General features: G+C 38.3%; 1 protein-coding gene across 1 annotated transcript in view; it reads right to left on the bottom strand.

Moving 5' to 3' along the window:
• The window catches only part of LOC106138992 (protocadherin-16), a 25453-nt gene extending 1738 nt beyond the window's left edge, over window positions 1-23715 (bottom strand). Inside the window, exons 1-14 of the mRNA XM_060954486.1 lie at window positions 23620-23715; window positions 22656-22789; window positions 6621-6710; window positions 5885-6084; window positions 5353-5553; window positions 4940-5167; window positions 3150-3341; window positions 2865-3056; window positions 2381-2527; window positions 1933-2132; window positions 1538-1658; window positions 999-1135; window positions 485-702; window positions 147-288 (exon numbers count right to left, since the gene is read on the bottom strand). Of these exons, the coding sequence (XP_060810469.1) occupies window positions 147-288; window positions 485-702; window positions 999-1135; window positions 1538-1658; window positions 1933-2132; window positions 2381-2527; window positions 2865-3056; window positions 3150-3341; window positions 4940-5167; window positions 5353-5553; window positions 5885-6084; window positions 6621-6710; window positions 22656-22734 (2147 nt within the window). The 5' untranslated portion in view covers window positions 22735-22789; window positions 23620-23715. The remainder of the gene's footprint in view (window positions 1-146; window positions 289-484; window positions 703-998; window positions 1136-1537; window positions 1659-1932; window positions 2133-2380; window positions 2528-2864; window positions 3057-3149; window positions 3342-4939; window positions 5168-5352; window positions 5554-5884; window positions 6085-6620; window positions 6711-22655; window positions 22790-23619) is intronic.
• Window positions 23716-26623: the final 2908 nt, after the last annotated feature.

Genomic DNA, 26623 nt, shown 5'->3' on the forward strand with positions numbered 1-26623 from the left:
AGCTAAGACGGTTTTCATGATGAATATCCATTCATTGAGCTCAGATGGGACATCTCGGCTCATTACGTGTTACTCGTCTTTATCGTGGTTATATAGGTTCCTCCCCTGGACAGAGGTCAGGCCGGCGGCATGTCATGGTGCCCCACCTGGCCGGTATGGTGGAGCTGGGCCAGGCCACCCCGGAGCGGCCCGGCGCGGCGTGCAGGTGGTCGCTCATGAGCGCGGCGGGCGGCTGCGGGGCCACCTTGCTCTTGCCCGGGAACCGCTGCGACTGGCGCCCGAGAGCACCTGGAAATGTCATTACTATCATTATTCCTGTCGTTTGGTAAGTGCATTCAAGAGGTTTTGTTATAGGACGACAGCACTGTGCATCTTTGAAAGATTTGACGACAAAAAAGTGCTTAGTAGACCATTCCTTCACATGAAAAACCCTGTTTGCTGAATAGGTAATTTCTAAATTTTCAAACCGGAAAAATGAACTCACTTCTTGTAGTCCCAGTGGTAGGCAGCGTGTCAGCAGGCAAGTTCAGACTGCTAGTAGAATTAGCCAGTATCGTGCTAGCGCCGGCGCTGACGCTGAGCAACGAGCCGGAGTTGGCGGCGGCGAGCGCGGGCGGCGCGGGCGCGGGGGAGCGCGGCTTCTCGTGAGACACGAAGCCAGATTTGGTCTGCGCGCTGCTGACTGACTGCTTCGCGCGACGGCTGGAAAAGACAGTGCATGTTAGCAAAACGTCAAATTAACTTGGACCAAGAACAAGATGCGAATTATAGATGGTAAAAGAGCTGTCGTTATCAGGTACCAATACTTGGTTGTTAAGAGGCCTTATTTCTCTTCCGAGGATAGTTTATTCGCAACTTTAGTTGCTGAGAGGAGAGGAGCCCGAGGTGCGCTCATGACCACGGTCGTCTTTGTTCTCCGCAACCTCTGCAGGGGAAACTAATCAGGTATCCTACAGGTTTCCTGACTGTATGAGTGGTGACATTGAACCAGCGCTCACACTCTGTAGATGTAGGCGAGCAGCGCGCATACGAGCAGCGCCAGCGCGGCGAGCGCGGCCGCGAAGGCGCCCAGCACGCCGCGCGCGCCGCCCGCCGCCAGCCGCGCGCTCACGTGCACCACCACCGGCACCGACGTCTGGAACACACGTAAAATCACACCTATTTCACGAATGATAAGGCAGAAACTACATTGTTCCACTTGAAGTGGAAATCAAAGGCTGAAGACTTTTCACGAACGCATCATATCAAGGTACTTTCATGTTCGCTATACCTACTATTTATTCTAATGATTTAAATTTTCACATGTCGTATTGTACTGCACCCTAATCATAAGATGACGTAATACCGATAGAATTCGTTAAAGAATTTAAGAGTTTGCAAAGTACTGGGTTCCTACTAAACTCAAAAATTTTGTGGCGAATGCATAAACTTAACATGCGCGCATTAGAATCTTCGCTATTATTGGCTTGTGGTGTAGAGATGTCATCACACAGCAAAATAGTAACTATGAAACTCAGAAAATAGAACTCTTCCCTACCTGTCTGGGAGGGGTGCCAGAGTCCACCGCCGTGGCGACGACGTGCAGAGTGGACGAGTTGAGAGCGGACAGAGCCTCGGCTTTCAGGAACATCTCGCCAGCGTCGTTCATGTAGAACATGCTGTAATACATAAATAATTTCTGTTAATTCTCCATAATTAAAATTGTGATACTAATTTAAAACCTTGCTATCAAACATGTATTTTAGCCTTGTGATCAAAACACACAACAGTTACAACTATCTCCCGCCGAAGATAACCAATTTTACTACCCGCATTGCTTTCACTTTGAACCCAAAAAACAAGAATTTCTCAAACGAAGCGTCATGTTATTTCATCATTTGTTCTCCCGCTCAAATTGTAGAAGATATTTAAAGGTAAATGCATTTGACTCACGTGGCATCAGCCCCTCTCAGCGTCAGAGACACGGTGTCGGGCGAGTCTCCGTCGAACACGTCCAGCTTGCCCACGGGCAGCAAGCCGGCGGCAGCACTGTCGGCGCCCCCCTCCACTCGGAACTCGTACTGCGGGTAGCGGAACCGCGGCTCCCATTCGTTCACATTTGTCACCGTGATGTTTATTGAGGCTGTGTCGTTCTGAAACCGGTTTTGTTTACAAACAAAAATGTCTAAGTACTCGGTAGAGCAAAAAGTTTCGAAAAATTTCAAAGTTTAGCTGATGGATGGTTTAATAATGGAATTGACATTTACATAGTGCGAGACATTTTTATGATAATAGAGGAACTTTATTCTTTAGAAGCAAAGCTCAATTAAAAAACTTGGTTTTATCGCGCCCTTTCTTCGCGACACCCTTCAAAACGAAGATATTAAGAATGAAAACTCACAGCCACTCCATCCGTTACCATGACCTGGTAGTTGTAAGAGTCTGCGGTCTCGTAGTCCAGCGGCCGCCGCAGCAGCACTTCCCCCGCGCTATTGATCGCGAACTTGTCCAGGAAACTCCGGTCTGACACGTAGAATTGCAGTGGGTTCTGTAGACGACAGTTATTTACATTATTCAACATTTGCTTGAAACGTTTTTAAAGGTCATCATGTTCTTTTTGTCAAAGAAGTTTAAGGACAAGAAGCGCTATCTAAAATAAAAAAAATATCTGCTATTCCTTATTGGAACTGGAATACACAGTACGAGTATTTATTGTACATGAAGCTAGAGGGCTATAAGATCAATATTTATTTCCATCAGTTATGTGTGCTAAGGAATGAAGGTCCTAGCGTTGTTCACCATGGAGTATAATAGTTGGCGACTGTCATCACAGACCATGGCCTGAACCAATCTAACAGCAAGTACTACGATAGTAAGGCGTTTACCTCTCTAACGTTCCTGGGTACTTCCGGCTCTGTATTCAACATCAGAAGCACAGAGCCAGGCGCGGCGTCTTCAGGGACGGTGGCGTGGTATGCTCGTTGAGAGAACCTCACGGCGAGGTTGGTGGCGCGCCGGAGTCGAGACACCGACAAGGTCGCTAGTGCGTAGCGGTCAGCGTTGTCTACTTGCGTGGCCTGACAAAATATGAGACAGTTTTACTTGTAAAAAAGGTCGAAATCGATAAAAACACGTAAAAAATGTTAACGTCTTCCAAATTGCAGACTAACCTTAATAACGACAGTAACAGGTAAATGCTGCTGTTCAAGCAATATCTTGGTGACAGCGACGCGGCCAGAGTCCCGGTCCACCGACAGCAGGTCCCGGTTGTCCCCCGACGAGGAGTAGTACAGCGGCGCGTTGATACCCACGTCCTGGTCGAATGCTGAGATCGGCCCAGGGGACGTTTCTAGAAGCGTGCCCTGGAATTTAAAGGTAAAGATGATTGAATTTTAATCAAGCTTTTTGCAGCCTACGGAATCAATGATTTGAGACTAATATCTTGCCAAAGCGTCTGAGACGTGCATGATCACAAACAACTCTTTATCACTTCTCTCCATAGAAATTGGATTATTCCATTTTCTTCTATGCGTTCCTCTTAAGAAGTAGGAAGCTTTACAATTAACTGCTACATATGGAGACTTTGTTTCTGTTTTAACATACATACATACATACATAAAATCACGCCTCTTTCCCGGAGGGGTAGGCAGAGACTACCTCTTTCCACTTGCCACGATCTCTGCATACTTCTTTCGCTTCGTCCACATTCATAACTCTCTTCATACAAGCTCGGCGGTTTCGGGTACTTTTGACCTGACCCTTTACCAGGACGTCCTTAATTTGATCAAGATACGTTCGTCTAGGTCTTCCCACTCCGACCTTTCCCTCCACACTCTCCTTGTATATCTGCTTAGTCAACCTGCTTTCATTCATCCTCTCCACATGACCGAACCATCTTAACATACCCTTTTCTATTCCTGTAACTACATCTTCTTTCACATCACAACATTCCCTTATCACGCTGTTCCTTATCCTGTCACTCAATTTCACACCCATCATACTCCTTAACGCTCTCATTTCCACTGCATTTATTCTGCTTTCATGCTTCTTTTGCCATACCCAACTTTCACTCCCATACATTAATGTCGGGACCAACACGCCCCTGTGCACAGCCAGTCGAGCCTTTTTGGATAGTTTCTGACTGCTCATAAAGGCATGCAAAGCTCCATTCACAATGTTCCCCGCGTTCACTCTCCTTTCAATATCACTATCATACTTGCCATCTGATGTAAACTTTGATCCTAGATATACAAACTCTTTCACTTGCTCCACTTTTTCTCCTCCAATCAAGATATTACATGCTGTCATTTCTTTCTCCATTTCAAAAACCAGTGTTTTAGTTTTACTTACGTTCACTTTCATTCCTTTCTCTTTTAAAGCTTCATGCATACAGTTTACCATCTCCTGTAACTCCTCCGCTGATGACGCCAGTATAACCTGATCGTCGGCATAGAGCAGACATTTGACGAGTAACTCATTCATCCTTAATCCACTTTTAGACTCTTTCAAATCTGTCAAACAGCTATCCATAAATAGGTTGAACAGCCACGGTGACGCAACACATCCTTGCCTAACGCCTTTCTCAATCTTAAACCACTCAGTGTGCGCTCCGTTTATCCTGACACTAGCACTCGAATCCTCATATAAGGATTTCAGTGCTGCTCACCCCATGCATAGAAAGTGCTGACCACAATTCATTCCTCTCAACTCTGTCATAGGCCTTTTCCAGATCTACGAATGTGCAATAGACTTTTTGACTCTTGGCCAAAAACTTTTCGGCTATGCACCGCAAGGAAAAGACCTGATCAGTACATCCCATTCCCTTTCGAAATCCCGCTTGAGCATCCCATATTTTGTCATCAGTTTCTGTTTTAAATAAAATTAATTGGGTACATTTGTAACATAATTTGGTAGCAACTAAGTGCCTACTACAATTTTAAATCAAAGCAAACCAGCTCACCACAACTGCATCTTCCGGCAGCAACGCCGTATAATGATCATGCGTGAACTTGGGATTCTGATCATCAGCGTCCAGCACTTCCACGTGTAGCTGCGTGTCGTTGTGGAGCGGAGGCGTGCCCTGGTCCTGCGCGCGGAGCCGGATCGTGAAGTTGTTCAGCGTCTCGAAGTCCAGCGGCTTCTTCACCACGAGCACGCTGTCCAGCTCGTTGGCGAAGCCGAAGTATTCCTGGATTAAGAATTTGCATAACAAAAAGGTTACAGTTGAGTTTCTTCTTGTTGGGAGTTATGAGAGTCAGAGTTTTCTTCAGTTTCGTCTCAATCTTTTCATTATCCTCTAGGAAGTTTCATTCTACCACGACCTTATCGTTTATGTAACATATTCAAACTGCTTAAAAGAAAAATATCCCTTACGCTATTCTCTCCTGGTAGAACCGAGTAGTGTATCGTGGCGTGGGGTCCGGGCTGGTCTGCGTCGGTAGCTCGCAAGGCTGGCAGCACCCGAGACCCCACGGCCGTCAGCTCTGACAACCGGACCCTGTACGGCGCTCCGGACCACACCGGTGCATTGTCGTTCACGTCCCACACGCGAACTGATACTGGGATGATGAAACTCTGCAAACAACGCAAACTTGTGAGTCCAGTAAACCACTGACTTGAGTGGGTTATCTTTGTTGTCGTTGGTTATCTTGACCACTCAATACGAGCATTATTAGATGAGTTCCGGTTAGATAACATGGTTTTATAAAGCAATCTTAGAGGAGAAATAGCTATTTTGTTCCAAACGGTTGCAGCAATGTGTTGATTTGAATACATGTTTTGCAGAAACCACATTGAGGAATGAGTACATAGGCTCTTTAACTCATTGCGCGTCCCAAGCCCTGACTCAGAAACTAGTGTCTATAAAGTTAGTTCATTAGTCAGGAATTACAATTTAATTACTTACAGGATCAGAAGTGTGTCTCCTGTCACACCTCACGTTGACGTAGACATTCGAAGGCCCCCTCTTCTCCTCCCGGTCTAACGTCCGCAAAAGCGTCAGGTTCTTGGTTCCAGGCGCAATGCCCACTGCAGCACCCCGCTCTTGTAACCGCAGGGTTATGTCGCCCTGAGCTTCGTCTGGATCACCGTTCACACTTAAAGTTCCTGGAAGGAAAATTGCATGATTTAAATAAACGGTTTTATTTATTCAGCCATCTGGAAAAAAATATTGAATTTGTTGGGTACCTAATACAGGGTGATTCTCAGCTCTTTTTAATGGAAACTTCTTTCTTTCAAATACAGACTTCAGTCAATTACTATTCATTATATTATATGTGGATACATATTACTTGCGACTTTGAAATAAGAACTTCCACCTATAGCAGTAACCATAATCCAGCTGAATCAAGTTTTCTCACGAAAATATAATAAAAACAATTAAAACCGTCTTCAAAAAACTTTAAAAACTAAAAATAAATGAAAATTAAACTAGCAATACATCGACATTTTGCTGTTTATGGGCGATTAGTGGTTTGGTACCTAAACTACCTACATCAATTTCTGGAGCTGGTGTCAGCAAAAATCTTTCCATTTTTCCCATTTCTAAATCAATTTTTCCTTTCATAAAAAGGTTGCATCTAAGAAATACTCCTGAAAAATAATGATAAATTATGTTTAATTTAGAAGATGGATCTTCTTACCTATGACGCTGCCGACGGGCGTGTCCTCACTCACAAAGAAGCTCTCCACAGCGCCCCCGTTCATCAGGTAGCAACGGCTGTCCTGGATCGCTGCAATTACGCACAAATCATCATTAAGGTTTTATTCATAAGGCGTCAAGAAGGTTCAAGTTTCTATGAGTTTTAATATTCTATGAATAAGGCAAATGTCTGAACGTTTTTTAGAACCCGGCTGATTCCCTAAGCATCCCGTGGCATTCATTGAGCCTAGCAAAACATAGTTATTCCCTGTTGTTTTTGAGAGTTGAGCCTAAAATTTCGCCCCAGATTCGATCGATTTTTTTGACCTTTTCATAGGTAAATTTAATAGAAGTCCAATGCCAATCAAAACTTTACGTTAAGAAACTTCAAAGTTCTCAATAATATCACGCTTTTTGTATATTTTTAACTAGCTGTGACCGTGACTTCGTCCGCGTGGAATAGTAATTTTTTTCACATTCTCCATTATTTCTTCGCTCCTAATAGTTGCAGCGTGATGATAGGTATATAGCCTTAAGCTTCCTCGATAAATGGTCTTTTCAACATAAAAAGAATTTTTCAATTCGAACCAGTAGGTAGTTCCTCAGATTAGCGCATTTAAACAAACAAACAAACTCTTCAGCTTTATAATAGTATAGATACTAGCTCATTCAAACATTTTAAGTACTCATATCTATAGTCTATATCTTGACCTACTTATTATATTCCGTTCTATCCCACTGACCTGTCCCATGGACAAGACCAAAAAATCGTCGAACTAGGAATAAATTGGGATTAATGTGCACATATATTTAATATTGCTTCCCTCACAAACCTACATGATAAGAGTTTCATTTCATTAAGTAATCACGTCTATTATCAAACCTCTATTCAGGGGAAACTAATACAAACTCGATCTAGAGCAGGGATATTGAAAGGCACGTGTTAGTCATCAATAAGTTTAATGGCGGCTAAGCGGGTCAGGCAACATTTATCTATCCAGGTTACAGGGGGCCACCCTCGGCGGTATAATGGAAGGTCGAGTAAATAAATAAATTGTTTGTTTGCCGCAATCCAATTTTACAATTAGTTGATTTCCGTTTCATAAACACGGGTTGAGTTACGTTGTACTTACAAGTAGTTGTGAGGAAATCTGCGAAATGTGTACCTAACCTTGATCAAAGCTGGGTTGCGGTAGTGGTCAGACGGGAGTCTTACCATGTAATAACCTGACTTACCCACTAGGATTAACAATATGGTCACAGGTCACTCGTCAGGAGAATGATGATAATTCGCAAACACGTCACTAGAGCCTGGTTCCTGGTACTAAAGAATAGGACCACCGCACCTCTTTCCCATGGATGACGTAAAAGACGACTAAGGGACAGGCTTATAAAGTTGGGAATTATTTATTATGCCAAACGGCATTAAGTCCGCCTTTTGTACATTTTGTTTTTGTGCAATAAAGTTTTAAATAAATAAATAAATTATAAAGCCATACAGCTGAACGTGGCCTTTCAGTCTATTCAAGACTGTTGGCTCTGTCTTCCCCTCAAGGGATATAGACGTGAGCCCTGGAGCGCCGTAACATAATTATACGAAGCAATGGTTTGTATTTACCAGACTTTACAAAATCTATAACTAAAGATGTCGGTTTTATTTGATAAAAATCTGAATTGTTTTAATGGTTTAAAGATTATTGCTTTCAAAACTATGTTGCCAAATTTTTCGCAGGAGTAACCATCTCAAGAGAATTTTTTTTTAATCCTCTTTGAATGATACAGTTCTATATCTGAGGAATCTATGCAAACTCGATTGGCCTTGAAACCCGCTCATTGCGAAGGATGTTTAGCTCAAAAGTAGGCAGTAAGAAATTGCACAAAAAGTGGTTCGCGGCAGACTGCGCGCATCCACGCGTGGCGTGTATATGGTAGTGTATTTACGTAGTGTAGGACCGAGGGTCTTGTGGGTGTCGAGAGTCGTATGTATTGGATCACAAGGCACGTTATATGTATTTCTTAAACGTAGTCTTTATTTTCGTTAAGAAGACACAGTATAATCATAAATAATCTGACATTTTAAACCATGGAAGTTTTGTCTAGGTGGCGCACATTCGCTCTTTTGTGATTCATGAGAGCTTTGTTAAGTTAAGTGATAATTTATAGTCCGTCACTCGTAGGAGGAACGTTTCTTTAGATTTATTTAATTAAGAGAGAGTTTCCTTCGTAAATTCATTCGGCAAGCTATGAAATATTAGATGTCAGAAACAATACCGTAATTTAGGAATTTTACAAGATTTTTTTTACAAGATTTATACAGAAACTGACTAGGAAATATGAATAGCTATGTATGTAAGGTTTTCGATGTAGCAGTGACTTAACATCTAAATAAAACGACTAAATAAGCAGTTATTTCATGGTTTTGGCAAAAGTAAAAAAAATTCGAAAGAAGAGTATAAATTTTACCTTTGTAATTAAAATAGTCATCAGCGGCAGTTCCTTCAAAGAAAATATATTATGAGCACGAAAATTCAGATAAACACACACAACTTAGGTACTATAATAATCTACATACAATAATTTTAAGATTTTTTTTTAATATGTAGACATACAACAAAAAACGAAATGTGATAGTGGTGCCGTGCAATTCAAAATTTGTAACCTTTTATGGTAATTGCATGTGTATGCGTTTGCGTGACAGCTTCGAAGGAAAATGATATGTTTATGCGCAATACTGTGGAGCCCCTAGCTTTCTCTGAACCCGAGATGAAACTGACCGGAGGTGGAATCCAGGGCTGGCGCTAAGCCGTCCATTCTTTTCACAATAACCTGGTCTTTCCGCCCTTGTTTCTTGATCGTGGTGACGGGGAACTCGGCTCGGGTCTTCCCGAGGATTGGTTAAAGCGAAGATATGCTCACATAGTGGGCAATAGGTTGAATAGTCAAACTTAAATACAGGTATCACTGGTAATACTGCATAAATGCAAAAGTAAGTTTGTTTGTTTGTTGCCTCTTCACGCGTTATCTACTGAACTAAACTTCTTTAAATTTTGCGTATACAATTATTAGTCTGGAGAAGGATATAGCATACTATACATAAAAAATATAGTTCCCGGGGATTTTCCTGCATTTTTGTGTGGGGTAAAAGCTAGCATTTTTTATTACGCGTTGATGTCTTTCCTGTTGCAAAGATCATTATCTCAATGAAACTCATTACTCAATGAAATATACAAGGAAATTTTTTGATAGATAATGCATGATATAAATATATGTAACAAGTTCCTAATATTTCCTTGAGAAAAACAACTAACACACAATCTATTTCATCATCGCGTGTTCCTAGTTCTACACGCCGCTACGAGTTCACAGCCCGGAGTCCGCTTTCCATCATTTGAAAATAACTATTACTACAAGTAATAACACAGAAACCACAATAATTGGCGGGGTCATCCCGAAATAAGACGACCTCCACAATCACGCACGTAGCCTGTAAGTCGCGGTACACATCATGCGAGTGACATAATGAGAAAGTCAGGTAGGGTAACCAACTGTTTAGATGTTTTTTTATATTATTTAATGCTTCATTCAGCATTAAAAATTTATCTTGCAGTAAGTGGCAAATGAAAAGAGAGTCTAAAATATTTGCAAAATAAATTTTATTTAGATATCTTAACTTTAAGCAAGTAAAATGTTTATAACAGGTGGTCTTAATGTCACAAGGCATTCTCTTCCGATCGAACCTTTGGACCTAACTGAATTTTTATTTGTATATCGTCATAATAATTATGGTGTGGTTAGTGTAACATTTTTCTCTTACCGTTTTATTTAATTACTACTGTCAGATTATGAAAAGTTCAGGTGTTTGCAAGTATTTTATATTATAATTTATGCTTCCAATTTATATATTTAGCAACATCAAAATAGTCCCACGACTTCAAAGCATCTTTTCATTCCATTATATTCAAAACAAGTTGGTTACCCTAGCAAAACATAGGCAAGTACATTACATTCAGATGAAATTCGGAAACAGATAATTACTTGACGAGCAAATAGTAAAAAACCAAAATATGTGAATGTGATTGCGCGCGCGCACGTTACGTCTCGACACATTTCCATATTCGCACATTTCACGTAATTACATTACAGTCTGCGTTTTCTTTGTGAATTTTATAACAATATGATATTATTGTCTGTCTATTGTGTTGTTGAATTCTGAAGATTCTTGACTACCAGTCTGTTTTAGTGGGAGTCCTATTTTATAGATGTTAGGTACTTTACTATTTTTCGTTATGATTTTCCGACTAATTAAAAACATTCAAATATGTTATAAATCCTGAATTTAACGACAAAATATTTTATAAACAAACATATAGCTCATAACAATATTAACTTCTTACTAATACTTACATAATATTTTTTTGACTGCCACGAACTCGCGAATAGCGTGCCATTTCTCTCATGAATTGGGCAATTTTCACGTCAACGTATTGTAAGTGTTTGTACAAATTTGTATGCATTTTTAGTTTCTTATTAAAAGAATCTAGCTGCTCCAAATAGCTAATACAAAATTAATTTTATACAAACAAAATGAAACATATTTTACACAATAAGGTAATAAGTGTTGTGCACAAAATGAAAACTACTTAGATGATTCATGGGATTATATTATTAAGGTATATGGTATATAACCGATTCTACTTTCCAAACGTAATTCTTGGTAAAAGAAACGAAATGGGCTTTATTATAGAGGCTGAGTGAACACCTAATTCATAAAGCTTAAATTAAGCAAATAAATTCTCAATCTCAGTTCTCAATTGTTAGGTCAATAAAGTTAAAACTATTAATTTTAAAGCTATCTATGTGAAATATAATTTCTTAGATCCATGTGGACGGAGCTACAAGAAACTTACATCAAAGATAAAGTTGTCCAAGTATCATGTTTCCCTTATTAATATTTTAAATGTGAATGTCTGTCTGTTCCAATTTCAAGGCTAAACCGCTCGATCAATTCGAATGAAATTTGGTAAGCATACAGTCAAAAACCTGCGTTCTAACATACGATACTTTTTTTCAAACATCAACCCCTAATATAACAAAATGGAGGGTGAAATTTTTATGATAAATATATATATATATAAATGTTACCCATGCGAAGCCGGGACGGGTCGCTGGTGTTAAAAAAAAAGAAAACACATCAAAACTCAATGACGTAACATCCTGTAGAGGCAAAACATGAGTATAACTGACGTTAAGCCGACATTTACTATGTACACTACAAATACAAAGCATGCGATGTGCTGCAGTCAGTGCCTTCTACACATACAATACAAAAACACTTCTAAATTTAAAACTAAGCGAGATATAATAAAAAAAAATATATATAAATCAAAATATGTTATATAAATACCGGTATCTTGCGTAGGGTTTACGTACTACTTGTGATTACTTGTGGCAGGTTATCTACATATATATATCTACATACGTGAGTGTCAAACTGTCAGTGGGCACTCACCCCGCGACTTGATAGACAGAGCTATCGCCGCCACCGTCACCGGACGAGGAGTGGTCGCTTCGGGTCCCGCTGGGCATCACAATAATAGCTGGTTATTTTGTTATGCTAAAGGTTAGAATTAGCTTATTAAGTACCAAGATTGACGCTTGTTAGAAGCAAAATGTTTTTATACTTGTAATTGGATAAGTAGTTGTACGTGTTACAAGATCTCTTTCAAGTCTTTGTTATCCCTTGTTAGGTATTATAGATAATTTAAATAAAGGATTAAATAATATTTCAAAATATCTATGAAGCCTGTCTGTCTTTGCTTTAAAAGGACATTGTCTTTTGCCAAGGGAAGTAATACGAGTGACAATATGTTAGCTTAGGATTTGACGTTAACTCCTCATTTGAGAGAGAGTGCTGTATCATGTTAGGTTTTAAGCGATACAAGCGATGCAGGCTCTCCTTCTTTAATTACTCTACTTATTAAAATAATAATAATTTTTATCATGTGTGAAAGTGCACTTACATGCGCGCACAGGTTAATTGTGTGATTAGTAAATACTCGTATATTTATAGGGTTAGTTTAGTCATAGTCGTAAAATATCTAGTGGAAACAAAGGCCGCTTTGTTTTAAATAAAATAGTTAAATCAGAGTATCATGTGGTTACCGGGACCACAGAAAAAATAGGACTACTCCACCTCTTTCCCATGGATGTCGTTAAAGGAGACTCAAGGGTAAGACTTATTAACTTGTGATTCTTCTTTTAGGCGATGGACTAGTTTAACAAAAGTTTATTCAAATAGTGACAAGTTGCTAACCTGTCACTATTTGAATCCCAATTCTATAACTAAGCCAAACAGCTGAACATGGCCTTTCAGTCTTTTCAAGATTGTTGGCTCTGACTACCCAGCAAGGGATATAGACGTGATTATACATGTTTATGTATGTAATCAGAGTGCAATCCTTTACTTACAAAGTATTCTTAATAAATTATGATAATTTAACCCATTTATTTGGGTAAAATGTAGGTACATACATATATCTTTGTGTCCCTACCTAAAGTAAGTTTAAAAATTGCGTGACAAACTCTGACAGTTATCGCAGTCGATAAGTAATAGAGTTTCTCTTAGCGGACACAGGATATCGTACGATATAAGCCAAGCAATTTACTAGAGAAATTGAAAGTGTAGGGTTGGACTAGAAGGACCGTTGACCGTGTTCGCCCCGCATTGTCCCGCAATCCGCCATTTTGAATACAAACGCCGGAAGTTGAGAGTTATCGCGGGGCCACTTCCGCTGCCCCACTTGTCGTTGCACCTGCTGAATGTGGGGCGAACGGGGCTGGGATTCCCCGGATTCATTTTAAATAGATTTAATTAATCCAAATTACCATAAGATAACTGATGCGACACATTTCTTTTGCGATACAGCGGGGAAATGCTGCCTTGACAATGTTTTTGATTATTTTTTTGCTTCTGAATTTAAATACCTGTGTCAGGTAATTCTGTTTCGAAAATATCATTAGGGTACTTAATTATTCTTACCTCGAAACCTAAGGTTCCGAGCTCAGTATCCGGTGATCAGGTTGGAATAATGGAAAATATATTTTTATTGTAAAATAAATTTTAGTGCCGTGTGGTTCCCGGCACCAATAGAATAAAGAATAGAAATTTAGTCGCCTTAATGGAGTGGTCCATTAGGGCGACTAAGGGATAGGCTTATAAACTTGAGATATGAATCTCAAGTTGGCGATGGCTATGTCACTATAAGAATCATAATTCCATCATGAACCCATACAGCGGCACGTGGGCTTTCCTTCTTTTTTAGACTTTGGGCTTTGTGTACCCCGCAGGGGATCTAGACGTATCACTACTAATATTTGCTTGCTAAACGACTGCCAATGAATCTGCTTCTATCAACTGGCATCAATCACGGTCGCCTTAAACTTTTGCCGCCGGCTTCAGTGCCGGGAACCACACGGCATGAAGCATATTTCACTTTAATCGCCGATTGTTATTTTCATTAATTCATTTTACAAGCGGCAACGTGGCCATTCAGTCTTTTCAGGACTATTGGCTCTGTCTACCCCGCAAGGGATATAGACGTGACCATATGTATGTATGTATTTCACAAGCAGCATATGTAGTAGATAGTTCGTGATTGATGCCAATATTGATTGATGCCATTGAGAAACACTGGCGGTGAAACCAGGCGACTGCGGTGAGCGCTTGTCAATTAAGGGACCATTGTTTATTGAACTTCAACATGGAATCAATTCAAGATTGAGACACTATAACAATTATAAATTTAATATGCGTTACGGTTAGTGTTACAAAATAATACCTTCATTTCTTAACAGAATCCAATAAATGGTTTTTAAGCACCAATGAAATAAGAATGTATGATTTAGTATTTATAGTTAGTTCCCATGGATGTCGCATAAGGCTTCTAAGGGATAGGCTTAAAAACTTTGAATTCTTCTTTTAGGCGATGGGCTAGCAACTTGTCACTATTTGAATCTCAATTCTATCAAGCTAAACGTGTCCTATCAGTCTTTTTGAGACTGTTGGCTCTATCTGCCCCGCAAGGAATATAGACGTGATTGTATGACATATTTTGATGTTTCAGCTGAAGGCTAAAAAAGTTACTTAACATCACTATATTTTAGATCATCAATACCCAACACGCAAGTGCGTTGTCGAACTGTAATTTGTAAATGGATTGCATTAGGGGTACCTCCAGCAATAATGATGGGTATCACTGTCCAGTAAAGCTTGTCACACATTAAATACGAGCTATGGTATTCTGATAAGCAATGCTTTCATAAAAAAAGGTTAAAACACATTGATAAAAAGTTCATTTGTTGAATGTATGTTGTAAGCAGAAACCAAAAAATGAGCTAAGCACGTGATTTAACGCATACCTCGTTTCCTTTCATTGTAATTACTGAATATAATTATAAAATGAGTATATAATTTGGTATTTACATTATCCCCGACCATATTTATTTCAAAGTCAAAATTTTTAGTCATTGAATAAATTGTTGAAACGAAATAAGAAGACAGACTTATCCAGTAAAAGCTTAACCGACACCACTGAATCGATTTCGGTGAGAGGCATACACAAACTCGAGACACTAATGAAAACTTTTAAAAGTTTAACACGAGCCAAGTCACAGAAAAAATTACTCGATAAGCTAATCTCTTTATCTCATCCACGCGTGTGCGTTTATTTTTTAATAGTTGCACCCTCCCCCCGCTATACTTCGGGCCCAGAGTCCGCTATAGCTAATCATTCGGTGGGAAGTCAGCCTAACGAGCAAGGTGCATATTTAATGACGTATGGGTTGTTGACATCGTGTTCACGTACAATTGCACATTATTGATTGTTTTTATAGAGACATGCTCATTGGTCATCGTAGGATGTTTGTAAAGTTTATATTTGAAACATAAATCCTTTTATGGTTTCACAAACTAATAGACTTAAATTGTATAGAAGCTAATTCCTATTTTAAGTAAGAAAATATTTTGAAATTTAGCTAAATGTAATTTGACCAGTGAACCCTAGTGAACCGCTAAAAAAATACAGTTCCCATCATATTTTTCTAAAAGTTGTTAAATAAAAGTTAAATACTTTTAACAATAAGCTTTTGCAAGTTCATAAATCACTGTGAACACTTATGTCCGTTAAGTACTTGTGTATTTTTTATAAAAAAATGTGACATCCATTAAATAATAATTAACTCACAGGTTAATCGCGGTCACACCATTTTACAAAAACCTTACATTAGTTCCACTTTCCTATTGATGTTGTACGACTAAGTGACATTCATCTAAACCTAGTGACGTGTGGTTCCCGGCACCAATACAAAAAAAGAATAGGACCACTCCATCTCTTTCTCATGGATGTCGTAAAAGGCGACTAAGAGATAGTGTTCCAGACTTGGGATACTTTTTTTAGGCGATGGGCGATGATCTGTCACTATTTGAATCTCAGTTCTATTATTAAGCTACAGAGCTGTACGCGGCCTATTAGTCCTTTTAAGACTGTTGACTCTGTCTACCCCGCAAGGGATATAGACGTGACTATATGTATGTATCTAGACCAAGCTTCCATGCTGGTCTGGTAGCGAAGAAAAAATATAGTGTTTGCCCGCTGCTTCCCCTCCCGGGCAGATTGTATGACTGTTCAGGCGATGGCCATATAGCAACCAACTGTCATTCTAAATTTCAATTTCATCACGCCATTCAGCTGAACATGGCCTTGAAATCTTTTCTAAACTTGTGGAATAAATTAGTGATATATTTATGTATGTCCTAAAAGGCGACAAAGGGATAGGCTAGGAAACGTGGGATTCCTTTTTTTGGGCGATAGGCTACCAACCTGTCACTATTTGAATCCTCAATTCTATCATTGAATTAAACAGCTGAACGTTGCCCTTCAGTCTTTTCAAGACTGTCGTCTCTGTCTACCCCGAAAGGGTTATAAACGTGACTTTAAGTAGGTCTATATATAGTTAGTTCCAAATCCAAAAATTGCCATCCATCGCTCTCTCTGAAGATAAGCTATGACGTAACTTCTTTGTTATGTACCCGTTGAAAAGCTAACATCAGACAGCCATCGCGGGCTAACTGGATCGGAAACAGTAATTCAATAACAAGAGCGGCCTTTCTAAACAAATTGATTGCAGATACCAGTTCCGGAAAAAAATTATACTTAAGTGCGACTCGGATTATTCGATTGTGGGTTCCGTAATCGAGAGAGAATCAATATTTCTTACTTACACACACATGAATCGTTAAACTTTGAAAGTTTTTGTTAAAAAGGGTACATTATCGGTAATCTGTTTAATTACTGCAAGAAGTGATTATATACATATATCGTTTTGAGTTTTTGAAATCGTACATATACGTAATGGTACAGAAATGAATTGTTTTACTATTTATTATACCTACCTACATACATAAATTACGTCTCATTCCCGGAGAAGTAGGCAGAGACTACCAAGATCTTTCCACTTACCACTATCCCTGCATACTGCATTCGTTTTACACACATTCACAACTCACTTCATGCAAGCTAATTATTTGGAAATAATTCTTTCAAAACTACGTTAAAAGCAAATTACGTAACGAATTCTAAAAAATATGACTTGTGCTCTCAGTAGTTATTATATGTCCAGACTTAACACTTTCGCTGTCAATTACTGTGTTTATTATGTTATCAAATTATTGACTAGTTAGCCGTTACAGGTTATTGATGGGTACTTCCCATTACACCGGGCGATGTAATGGGAAGTGTTGTATCAAGTTTTATGATTGAGTATTGATATTGATAAAATCATTGATGCAATCAATGTACTGGTGGTACCTTGGCATTTTTTATTTTAGTGCAAAAACATTACAGCATTTTCCGCTATCCCGATATAGGTTTTAATTTTTAAGATGGCATAATCCCCGTGTCAACTCACAAATTCAAGTGATACAATCACATTTATTTTTATTAACAATTAAGAAACATTTATGTAGTTCTAGTTATTAAATACTTATTCCTTTACGACAACGTATACACTGATATTGTAACACCTAAATTTTATTGTCAATCTAAAATTACCTGTGGTGCACAATAAAGATATTTGATTTGTCAAAAACATCTATAGTCTGTTCTATTCATAAAACTACCTATCTCGATATTGATTATCACCTTTTACTGAAATTTTTAACGAGAACAGAAATGCCTTTTTTGGATCAAAATACGAGTACCATAGTTGCTATTTTTGCTTGTACTTGCACGCCGAGCTTGCATGAAGAGAATTATGAATGTGAATGTGACTTAATGAATAAAGCGAATTAAGTATATGCAGAGATTTTGGCAAGTAGTAATAAGTAGTCTTGCCTACCCCTCCGGAAAAGATTCTGGATTTTATGTATCTATATTTTATGTGTACAGAAAAAAAGCGATCTATTGTACTACTTGTTTCCTAAACTTAATAGATGTTTCAACTTATAAAGCAGAAGTCATAGGTACGAGTAACTTAAGACATTATACTCGAAGAGGTCGTTCAGCGCTACCTCGTGTCCGAGCTCGCGAGGGGTCGGGCGCCACCAAGCGTGCTTCCTGCAGGTTACGTCACTCCAATGTGGCGAAAATGATGGAACAATAACAAAGGAAGCGGTTAACCGGTCAAGTCAAGATGCCGCGTATGTAAGCTGGTTGGGAATCTTTATTGAATTACCGTAAAGTTTGGGGAACTTTAAGACTACAAATGATAATAATCTCCATATCTATCCTTCTGTAATCTATGATGATTTGGTTTAAATTCGATACAATTTTGTAATACATAGAAAGGAAACCAAAAATAGTTTAAAGGAAAAGAGATGCTTGAGCCAGATATGTTCTATAGCTCGAATAAAGTCGTCAGGAAACATCGGATAAAATTGAAAAGTTATTTATTACTGCAATTAATGTCGACACGAAATGTTTTGTATCAGAGACCGAAACAAAAAGAGCTTTACAAGGCCGGCTCTCGTAGTGGTGTAGGTACGCCATGCATGCTCCACATAGAAAATAATACCATTTTGTTTCGAAAATATTACAACATACTTACTTAATTCCACTAATCATTTATACTACTACTATCATATATTTAAAAACTTTTTAAAAACTGGCAATTTTACATGAAGTATCATCATTTTTAAAGTCAATGTAAAATGTTTGTCAATACATCATTGTTGTAAAAAGACAGATTTAAATGATGTCATGGTAATTTAATGTGGATAAATCTAACTAAAAACATTTTCAAAAGAGGTTATAACATTGTCCAAGATCCTATTAGTCGACACAAATACCTAAGGTTTCTACAATTAAATTCAAGAGTGAAACTTGTCTGATTGAATATTATACACGCTACCAAATATCAATTTGTTAAGATCACGACAGCCTTTCTTCGATGGCGACGTTTAGCAACGGCCTTATGTTATACAACAGAACAAATGGAAATTAGGAGGAAACCGTCCAGTGATCGACAGATTACAATATAATTTGACGAAAAATCGATTAACACCGGTATAATGAACTTCTGCCATCTAGGGCACCGCTCTTGGGTAATTTTCTCATTATTTTTGGAATATTCCAATCACAGATGAGTAGAGGCTTACTATTTATAAACGTGAGAGAAATAACTTTCCCAGATCAGCGAATTATAGGTAATAACGTTACAAAATAAAAAAAAAAATTAAAGTTTAATTACCTAAATATTTGCTTGCTTCATGAATTCTACTACAGTCAGAAAGAACTTACTTGACTTTTAAAAATACTGTATATCAATAAATCATTTTTACTGTCCATCGATGATACAGCACGATGATTGTTGTGATTCTTATACACAACCGGTGAATACAGTTTCCATAATAGGTACGAGATTATAAAGTAAATTTACCAGGCGAATGTAAATTTACTTTATAATCTCGTACCTAATATGGGAAGTCATTCTTATTAGCGTACTAGGAAGCCATGCAATTGATGATATTGCCTTCATCAAATTTAACGAGAAAACCAACAATAATCACCTGTCCGGCCATTGTGAGCTGCTGACAATAACAGATACACCATCTTTCCACAATCCCGCCTAAAGTATTCACCGCCGCCGCGAGAATAAAACATACGACATTGCTAATACAATGAGATATCTCCAATGAACAGAAGGTCAGAATTCATTTTTACACGACAACATATGGTTTCCTTAGTTATCGAGATTTGTCTATAAAATATCTGTGAAACATGTTTGCGTGTTCCAAAAAAATATATTACCGAGTTTCAAAATTGCTTTGCCTTGAAAAACTTGTGGTATACCGAGGACCAGTACCATTAATACTGGTTTATTTCCACAAGTTTAATTAGTTTGTTCACATTTATCACTTCTTTATCTCTTACGAGGAAGACAGAGATTGGTTTTGAAAAGACTGAAGGTCACGTTCAGCGGGATGTCAAACAGGAAGTAATTCGTGTTAACTCGCACCTCGCAATAAATGACCTCAACAAATAAAGGAAATCCGAAACTCTGACAATGTGCTAAGCAGAAGAAAACCGAACAAGCCAGGAAGAAGCTCATTTTAACGCGTAAATTAATAACGTGATTGTGATGAACCGACAATTATTCCTCGGCTTCCGACAGCGTCTCCGGTCTTTGAAGGGATTCTCGTGAAGGTTGAATTCCACCTTTTCCTAAAGAAGCGATTGTTTTCAACAATAATGACTCAAGAATTGTTTACCAAACTTATTTCGTCTGAAAATTTGCGACGAGTATTGTTTTAGACTCTATCAGAGTTTATACCATTCTGTACTTTTTGTAAAAAAAAAACGAAAATGTTTCTCAATTGTTTTTCAAGATTACTCAAAAACTAAATCTAGGTCTGATAAAACCAGAGCGAAGCCACACGTCAATATCCTTTACAACTACAAAGTAGACAGAGCCAGTAGTCTCGAAATGACTGGAAAGCCATCTTTAACTAGAATGCATAATAATGGAATTGAGATTCAAATAGTAACATATTTAAGCCCATCGTCGCCAAAAAGAAAAATCTTAAATTTAAAAAAGTTTTGTTCAGTGTTGTGACACCTTCCCCTTGCGCCACATGTTGCCGGCTGCTGGTCCCCAAGTTGCGCCACCGGCCAATGGGAGGAAGTGCCGACAATGGCCAGAGAAACCGCGTCCGACGCTGGACATCGAGTCGAGGAACCAACTGATTTGCATCACCAATTAACACCCAAGCCGGAAAACTAACAGTGCCACTTAATGTTTTTAATTATCGTTTATTGTTAAACGTAAAGGATGGTTATTTCCTAAAGGTTGCATTTAAATAGATTTTATTGAAATTTCCAGAACAATCTGATACGCTACGCCATCTACGAAAACTATACGTCTCCAATATCTACCAACTGGTTTAGTAGGTTAGGTAGCAATTTCATCGATCGAATATTCTTAATTAATAAGCATTCGTTTGTTGAGAAACCTATCAAATTCTTGTTAATTAACAAAGCCAACGGACAGTAAATGATTTATTGAAATGCTTATCAAACGACTGTCAATGATGCAACATCTATAATTGCAGATGGAACTGCAAAAGTGCAAATCAATCGGTCGTCCTATGTTTACGGTCGGCATAACGCAATAATTTCAACAATTGTTTACAACGATTTTCTATAAACTATTCAAACAAGAAATCAAACTTTTCCTTGGACATGGTATGCTTTATGCAGAGAAAATATGTGAGATATATTACGGAATGGTGTAATAGAAATGTATTCTGAGAAATGTGCGCAGCGCGCTATGGCTATGTAAATGACTTGGGTGGTGCATGGCGTGCTCGTTTGCTGGTCGGCAGTACGAGATTTACTGGGCCTGACCCTAGCGCTGTCGGGTCACTCACCTGTGGTTCATTCAGCGACCTTTCATTCATTCAGGACATCAAATTACTTCGTTGGAAAGTTTGAACATTAAAACGTTCTGATCAGATAATTCATCAATATTTAGTTAACTTTGAATAGATTGACTTTCAATTTAGCTTAGCAAATTATTAATATACCTATAAAGCTAGTTACTAGGACTAGTTAAAAAAACATACTAGGGAAAGCAGCTGATAATTTAAAAAGTTAGAGAACGTTGTATGTAGATGTACGTGTCTATAGTCTAGGTACCAATTACTGGGGTGTGTGTGTAGTAGTAGTATGCAGTCTTATCAATTGCAATCAGTTCAATATAGCCTAAATAAAATGATAAAATAATTTGAATACCTATCAATATGAAACTGGTTAAAGTCGGCCACAATTTCGCTGAAGTTACCCGATAAAGTTATCTCTCCCAAACGGTTACTTCTTGAACCAATTTCACCAATTTTCTGGTAATTGGCGTTGCATGCGATGTACACAAAAACATCAAATGTAATGGAAGACCGGGGGGCGAATGTGGAACAGATTTTATTGCCGTTGGCGTGGCGTTGACCCCCACATAGTGGCCGAGTGCCCGCCACCCCGGCGGGGTGTATATTAATAGAGGGCTGTTTGGATTTGTTTTCTTCCGTATTCATCGTAGCTGCATCATAATTAGTTCATGAAATACAGCTACGATGAATACGGATAAAATTAAACTTAATTTCTTTCTTGAATTAGACTGATGAGAATGCATCGGTGCAGTTATCAATGCCCGCCTTAGAAATCTATTATAGGTAATGCTATTTCTATAACGCTCATAAGAAGACTTCAAATGGTGATAACTTAAAATCAGCATGTTTGTACTCTTTCAGTGCAAAAAGATCGCTGAGTCATGACCCTTTGAACTTGCTACAGCACACGTGTGTTAGTTTTAAGGATTTGTTGTATTTTTTATGTCCGTAGCACTCTTTTAACTATCTATCTAAGAATTTAAATATCATCTTAAGTCAATAATTTATGATGTTTAGGAAACTTTCTTGACTCGCTGCAAAATATATTTAGTTCTCTATTACTTTATACTTAAACTAGTTGAGTCAGATGTATCTGCTTACCTTGTCCATCAGCTCGTAAGGCCAGCAGCAGCATCGCCGTGAGCGGCACGGCGGCGGCCGGCTGCGCGCGCGCCCGCATGCTGACGCTACCGCTTGGGGCGCATCACACCGACGCCTGCGCCGGTTATCACCACCTGAGGAGTCAGCATTTATAAATTATAATATGTTGTTTATTTTTGTAGAAAGTTAAATGTTCCAATTCTAGGCAAAAATATCTAATTCCCTTTTCCAGACGTAGCCTTCTCTGTTCATTTCTAATCGAATGTTTCAGATATTCAGTCAGATAACAGATAACAGATTCGGTCTGAGACCTTCTGTTAAAAGCATCTCTATGAAAATGAAGCTCCACCTGTATTGGAAAGACCTTTGTTCGGCAGTGTTGAACTTAGTTCCAACTGTCGGACTTTGTAAAGTTCATCGACAACTTAACAACTTCCAACAGCTGCAACTGTGACATGCATGACAATAAAAATCAAACGTAGTTGCTTTAATGTTTCCCTAACAAATGTCATTCCAACTGATGTGGAGCCCACGAACACCAGTGTAAGATTTCCGTGGTTAATCATTTTCCCATCCACCTTAGAAGGTTTATGACAGAACTTAAGACGCATCTGTTACTCAGAATTTATTAATCTCTCATTAGAGATCATTATAAATATCATTATATTTTACACATCTTAGGAACGTCTGTAGTCGAATCGGTAAGGTGCCCGGTTAAAATGTGTGATGCGTAGAAAGGCAAAGGTTCGAATCTCACCTTGATTGTGTACGAATAACTATTAAAGTTATAAGTATACATTAGTTTGAATACTACTAGATGCTTTTACGGTGAGCGAAAACATCGTATGGAAATCTGCACATTCAGGCAACCGAATGTGTCACCATGGATCTCATACGGGTTAGGTTTACCTATTTTACACATTTATAACTTAACAAAGATGTGACGAATGAAAGCAGTTAATACAAAAGAATAGAGCACACTCTAGATCCTTTGATTAAAATCTCAAAGATACCATCGAGCGTTTTGTGTCGCAACCACAGTCGCTCACATCGTACTGTGTCCGAGCCTTTCTAGAGAAATTACATTTATCTGGACCAAGATAATGCGCACGCGGCATTTGTTTACGCCTAATGCCTAAATTAATGTTCCATCACATTTGTAGATTAATTATTTCGGATTTCCAACAAAGATATAAGGCTACCTATGTAATTTAATAACAATAAAACCGCTAACAGATGTTTCATTAAATCTTATTGTTTAGACTTAAATTTGTTCAGACCAAAATTATTTTTTTATCAACCTTTAAATAAATGTAATGTGTTGTCATATTTTATCTTGATGCTAATCTGATACTATAGATATAGAAGAAAATAAGTTACATTGACGGCTAAAAGAAAACCTCGTACTATTGCATCAATACACATAACTTATAATGATTCATGAGACTCGTTTAGGTGCATTAAATTCACGCAATGCCGCGTAATGTAAAAAAGAAAGAACTAGCTATAATGTGGAAAATACTTGTGGATGAAGAGAAGGAAATATGCAGAGATCGTGGCAAGTGGAAAGAGGTAGTCTCTGCCTACCCCTCCGGGAAAGAGGCGTGATTTTATGTATGTATGTAAGGAAAATACTTGTTAATATGTACCTATAAGTTGTTCGTATTTAAGGCAAGCATATCAACCCAAGCCTCGAGGGGCGAATTCAGAAAGCGGAAAAAACGCTCAAAATCGTCCGCGAGCCATCTCACTTTCTTCCGCGCGATTCATTTGCATGCCCATTGTTGGGGCAGATCGTTACGGCGGCGGTACATCACCAGTCTTCACCGTGGAACAGAATTTCGTCACACAGCAATTACGCGAACATCTACATCGACCTTCAGAATAAACTTTCATCAAGAGTTTCTATTTTAGCATAAAAGCAGAACATTTGCTATAAAGCCATCCTTCTCAGCATTAAAACAGCAGTAAATAACCCCTTAGGTACTGGTCATAGAAGAGTTGGCAAAAGGAATTTCCACCGGTTGACCTCCTTATCGTAATACACTATGAGATTTGTAATTTATTCTTCACCATAAAAAGACAAAAATATCAGGAGTTAACCTAAAAAAATATTTTTATTATAGGTACGTAGGTTATATTTATAGTACCTACAAGAAACTTCGTATTTACTATCTCTATTTATTGAAAATGTTTCAAATAGTGCTGAAATGGATACGATTACAAAGTCATAACTGTTAGTTGAATGTGGCGGAACGCACGCATGTCTCGTGCCTAATGCATTTTTAATTTATTTCTAAGATCTGATTGGTACGAGTACCTATACCGCAGATAATAGTAAAACACATGAAGTAATTCGTGGCGCGTCCTCAACCCTTACGTTGCTTTGTTATGCCTTCTACGGTATAAATTAGTTAAACAACTTTCAAATAAGATCTTAAGAACTTAAAAACCAAAATTATGAATACCGAAGACATGGGTTAATGAAAACAAAAAATTGAAAAAGTTTTCGCAGATAGATATTTAAAACATAGCGACTGGTAATTCGCAGATAAGTATAAGAACATGAAACATGAAAAATCTATTTCTGAATTTCACAACAACGTGTAAGATTATGTGTAAAATTATCCTTGAATTATTTATTGCACCACAGATATTTAATCAGTTTCACAGCATTGAAATGATATTACACGAACACCATTGTTGGCAAATTAAATCAGTCATGGTGAATGTATCATAATAGCTAATGACCATGTGGCGTTCGGTTCATTCAACTCTGGGAACAGTTTAGCAGTGATTTGCTTTTTATGGGCTGATATGATAACTCAATTGTGGACGCGGCCCGACCGTGGGAAATCTGATGAATGAGGTGACAGTGGGCTACTGGGTTAATGCCGAGAATTGCCAGCTGTGGGATACAGGAGAAATATGGCAGGCAAGGTTCCTTAGTTTTTTGATACACTCCAGATAAAAAATAAAAACACCAACTAGAAATCCCATCGTATTTTGGATTGAATTATTCAAAGCTCCTTTGTCAACTACTACTACTACCTTAAGTCCATGTAATCGATATATTTCTAGTCAACATGCTGGAATTTTTTTTTTGGAAAGAGAGGGGTCTTATCCTGCTCTCCCGGCAACAACATGACCCTGAAATTATTTCAAACTCTTCATTCACAAATTTAATAGGCATATAATCCCTACGTTCAGTAACATTAAAAGTTTATTTGACCAGTGGGCTTATAATGGAACGCTGGCAGGGCCAGTTCATATATATAACCTCTTCTAACTCTGAGGTTAAAGAAAATACAAAAATCTACGGAATTATAAGTGTACTATACTAAAAAACTAGTACGTAGTAATAGCGAATAACATAGTAGGTAAATCATATAGTAGTAGTAGCGAGTAGCTGAACTTCACGTCGTCTCGCGCCGGCGCCAGCGCAACTCACACGGAACGGCTGTTACGTCGCGCGTGCGCACGACGCGACGTCATGTGTGACTGGCGGTGGCGGTAACGAATAAGTCGGGGGATCAAACTTCTATAGGCAACTAAAGGATAAAAACTAGCGCATCTAGAAGTCTGCGAGTGAATCCTAAAATTACAAAGTTTACCTGGTTTTAATGATATGGGATTTATGATTCTATGCCTGAAGGGGCAAACTGTTGATACTGTTAAATGTAATTCCATCCACATGTTTGCAACTTTTACTACATAGTTATGCAATAAATATTTTGAGTTTGAGTTTGCTGGTCATATTATTCAATAAAGAAAAGCGTTATGGCAGTTGTAAGAAAATTTTTTCTTAGTAAATTAACAATTTATTACATACTACTAATTTTAAACTTTCGCGTTGTATTAAACTTTTAATAAATAATACCAGGTATAAAAGGCGTACGTAACGTACCTTTTTTTTGGACGTTTCGAATCATGTTGCAAAGATCTGTGGTCACTGAGCGACCAAAGGG

The sequence above is a fragment of the Amyelois transitella genome, chromosome 4 (genome assembly GCF_032362555.1).
Source record: "Amyelois transitella isolate CPQ chromosome 4, ilAmyTran1.1, whole genome shotgun sequence".
NCBI classification, from domain to species: Eukaryota; Metazoa; Arthropoda; class Insecta; order Lepidoptera; family Pyralidae; genus Amyelois; species Amyelois transitella.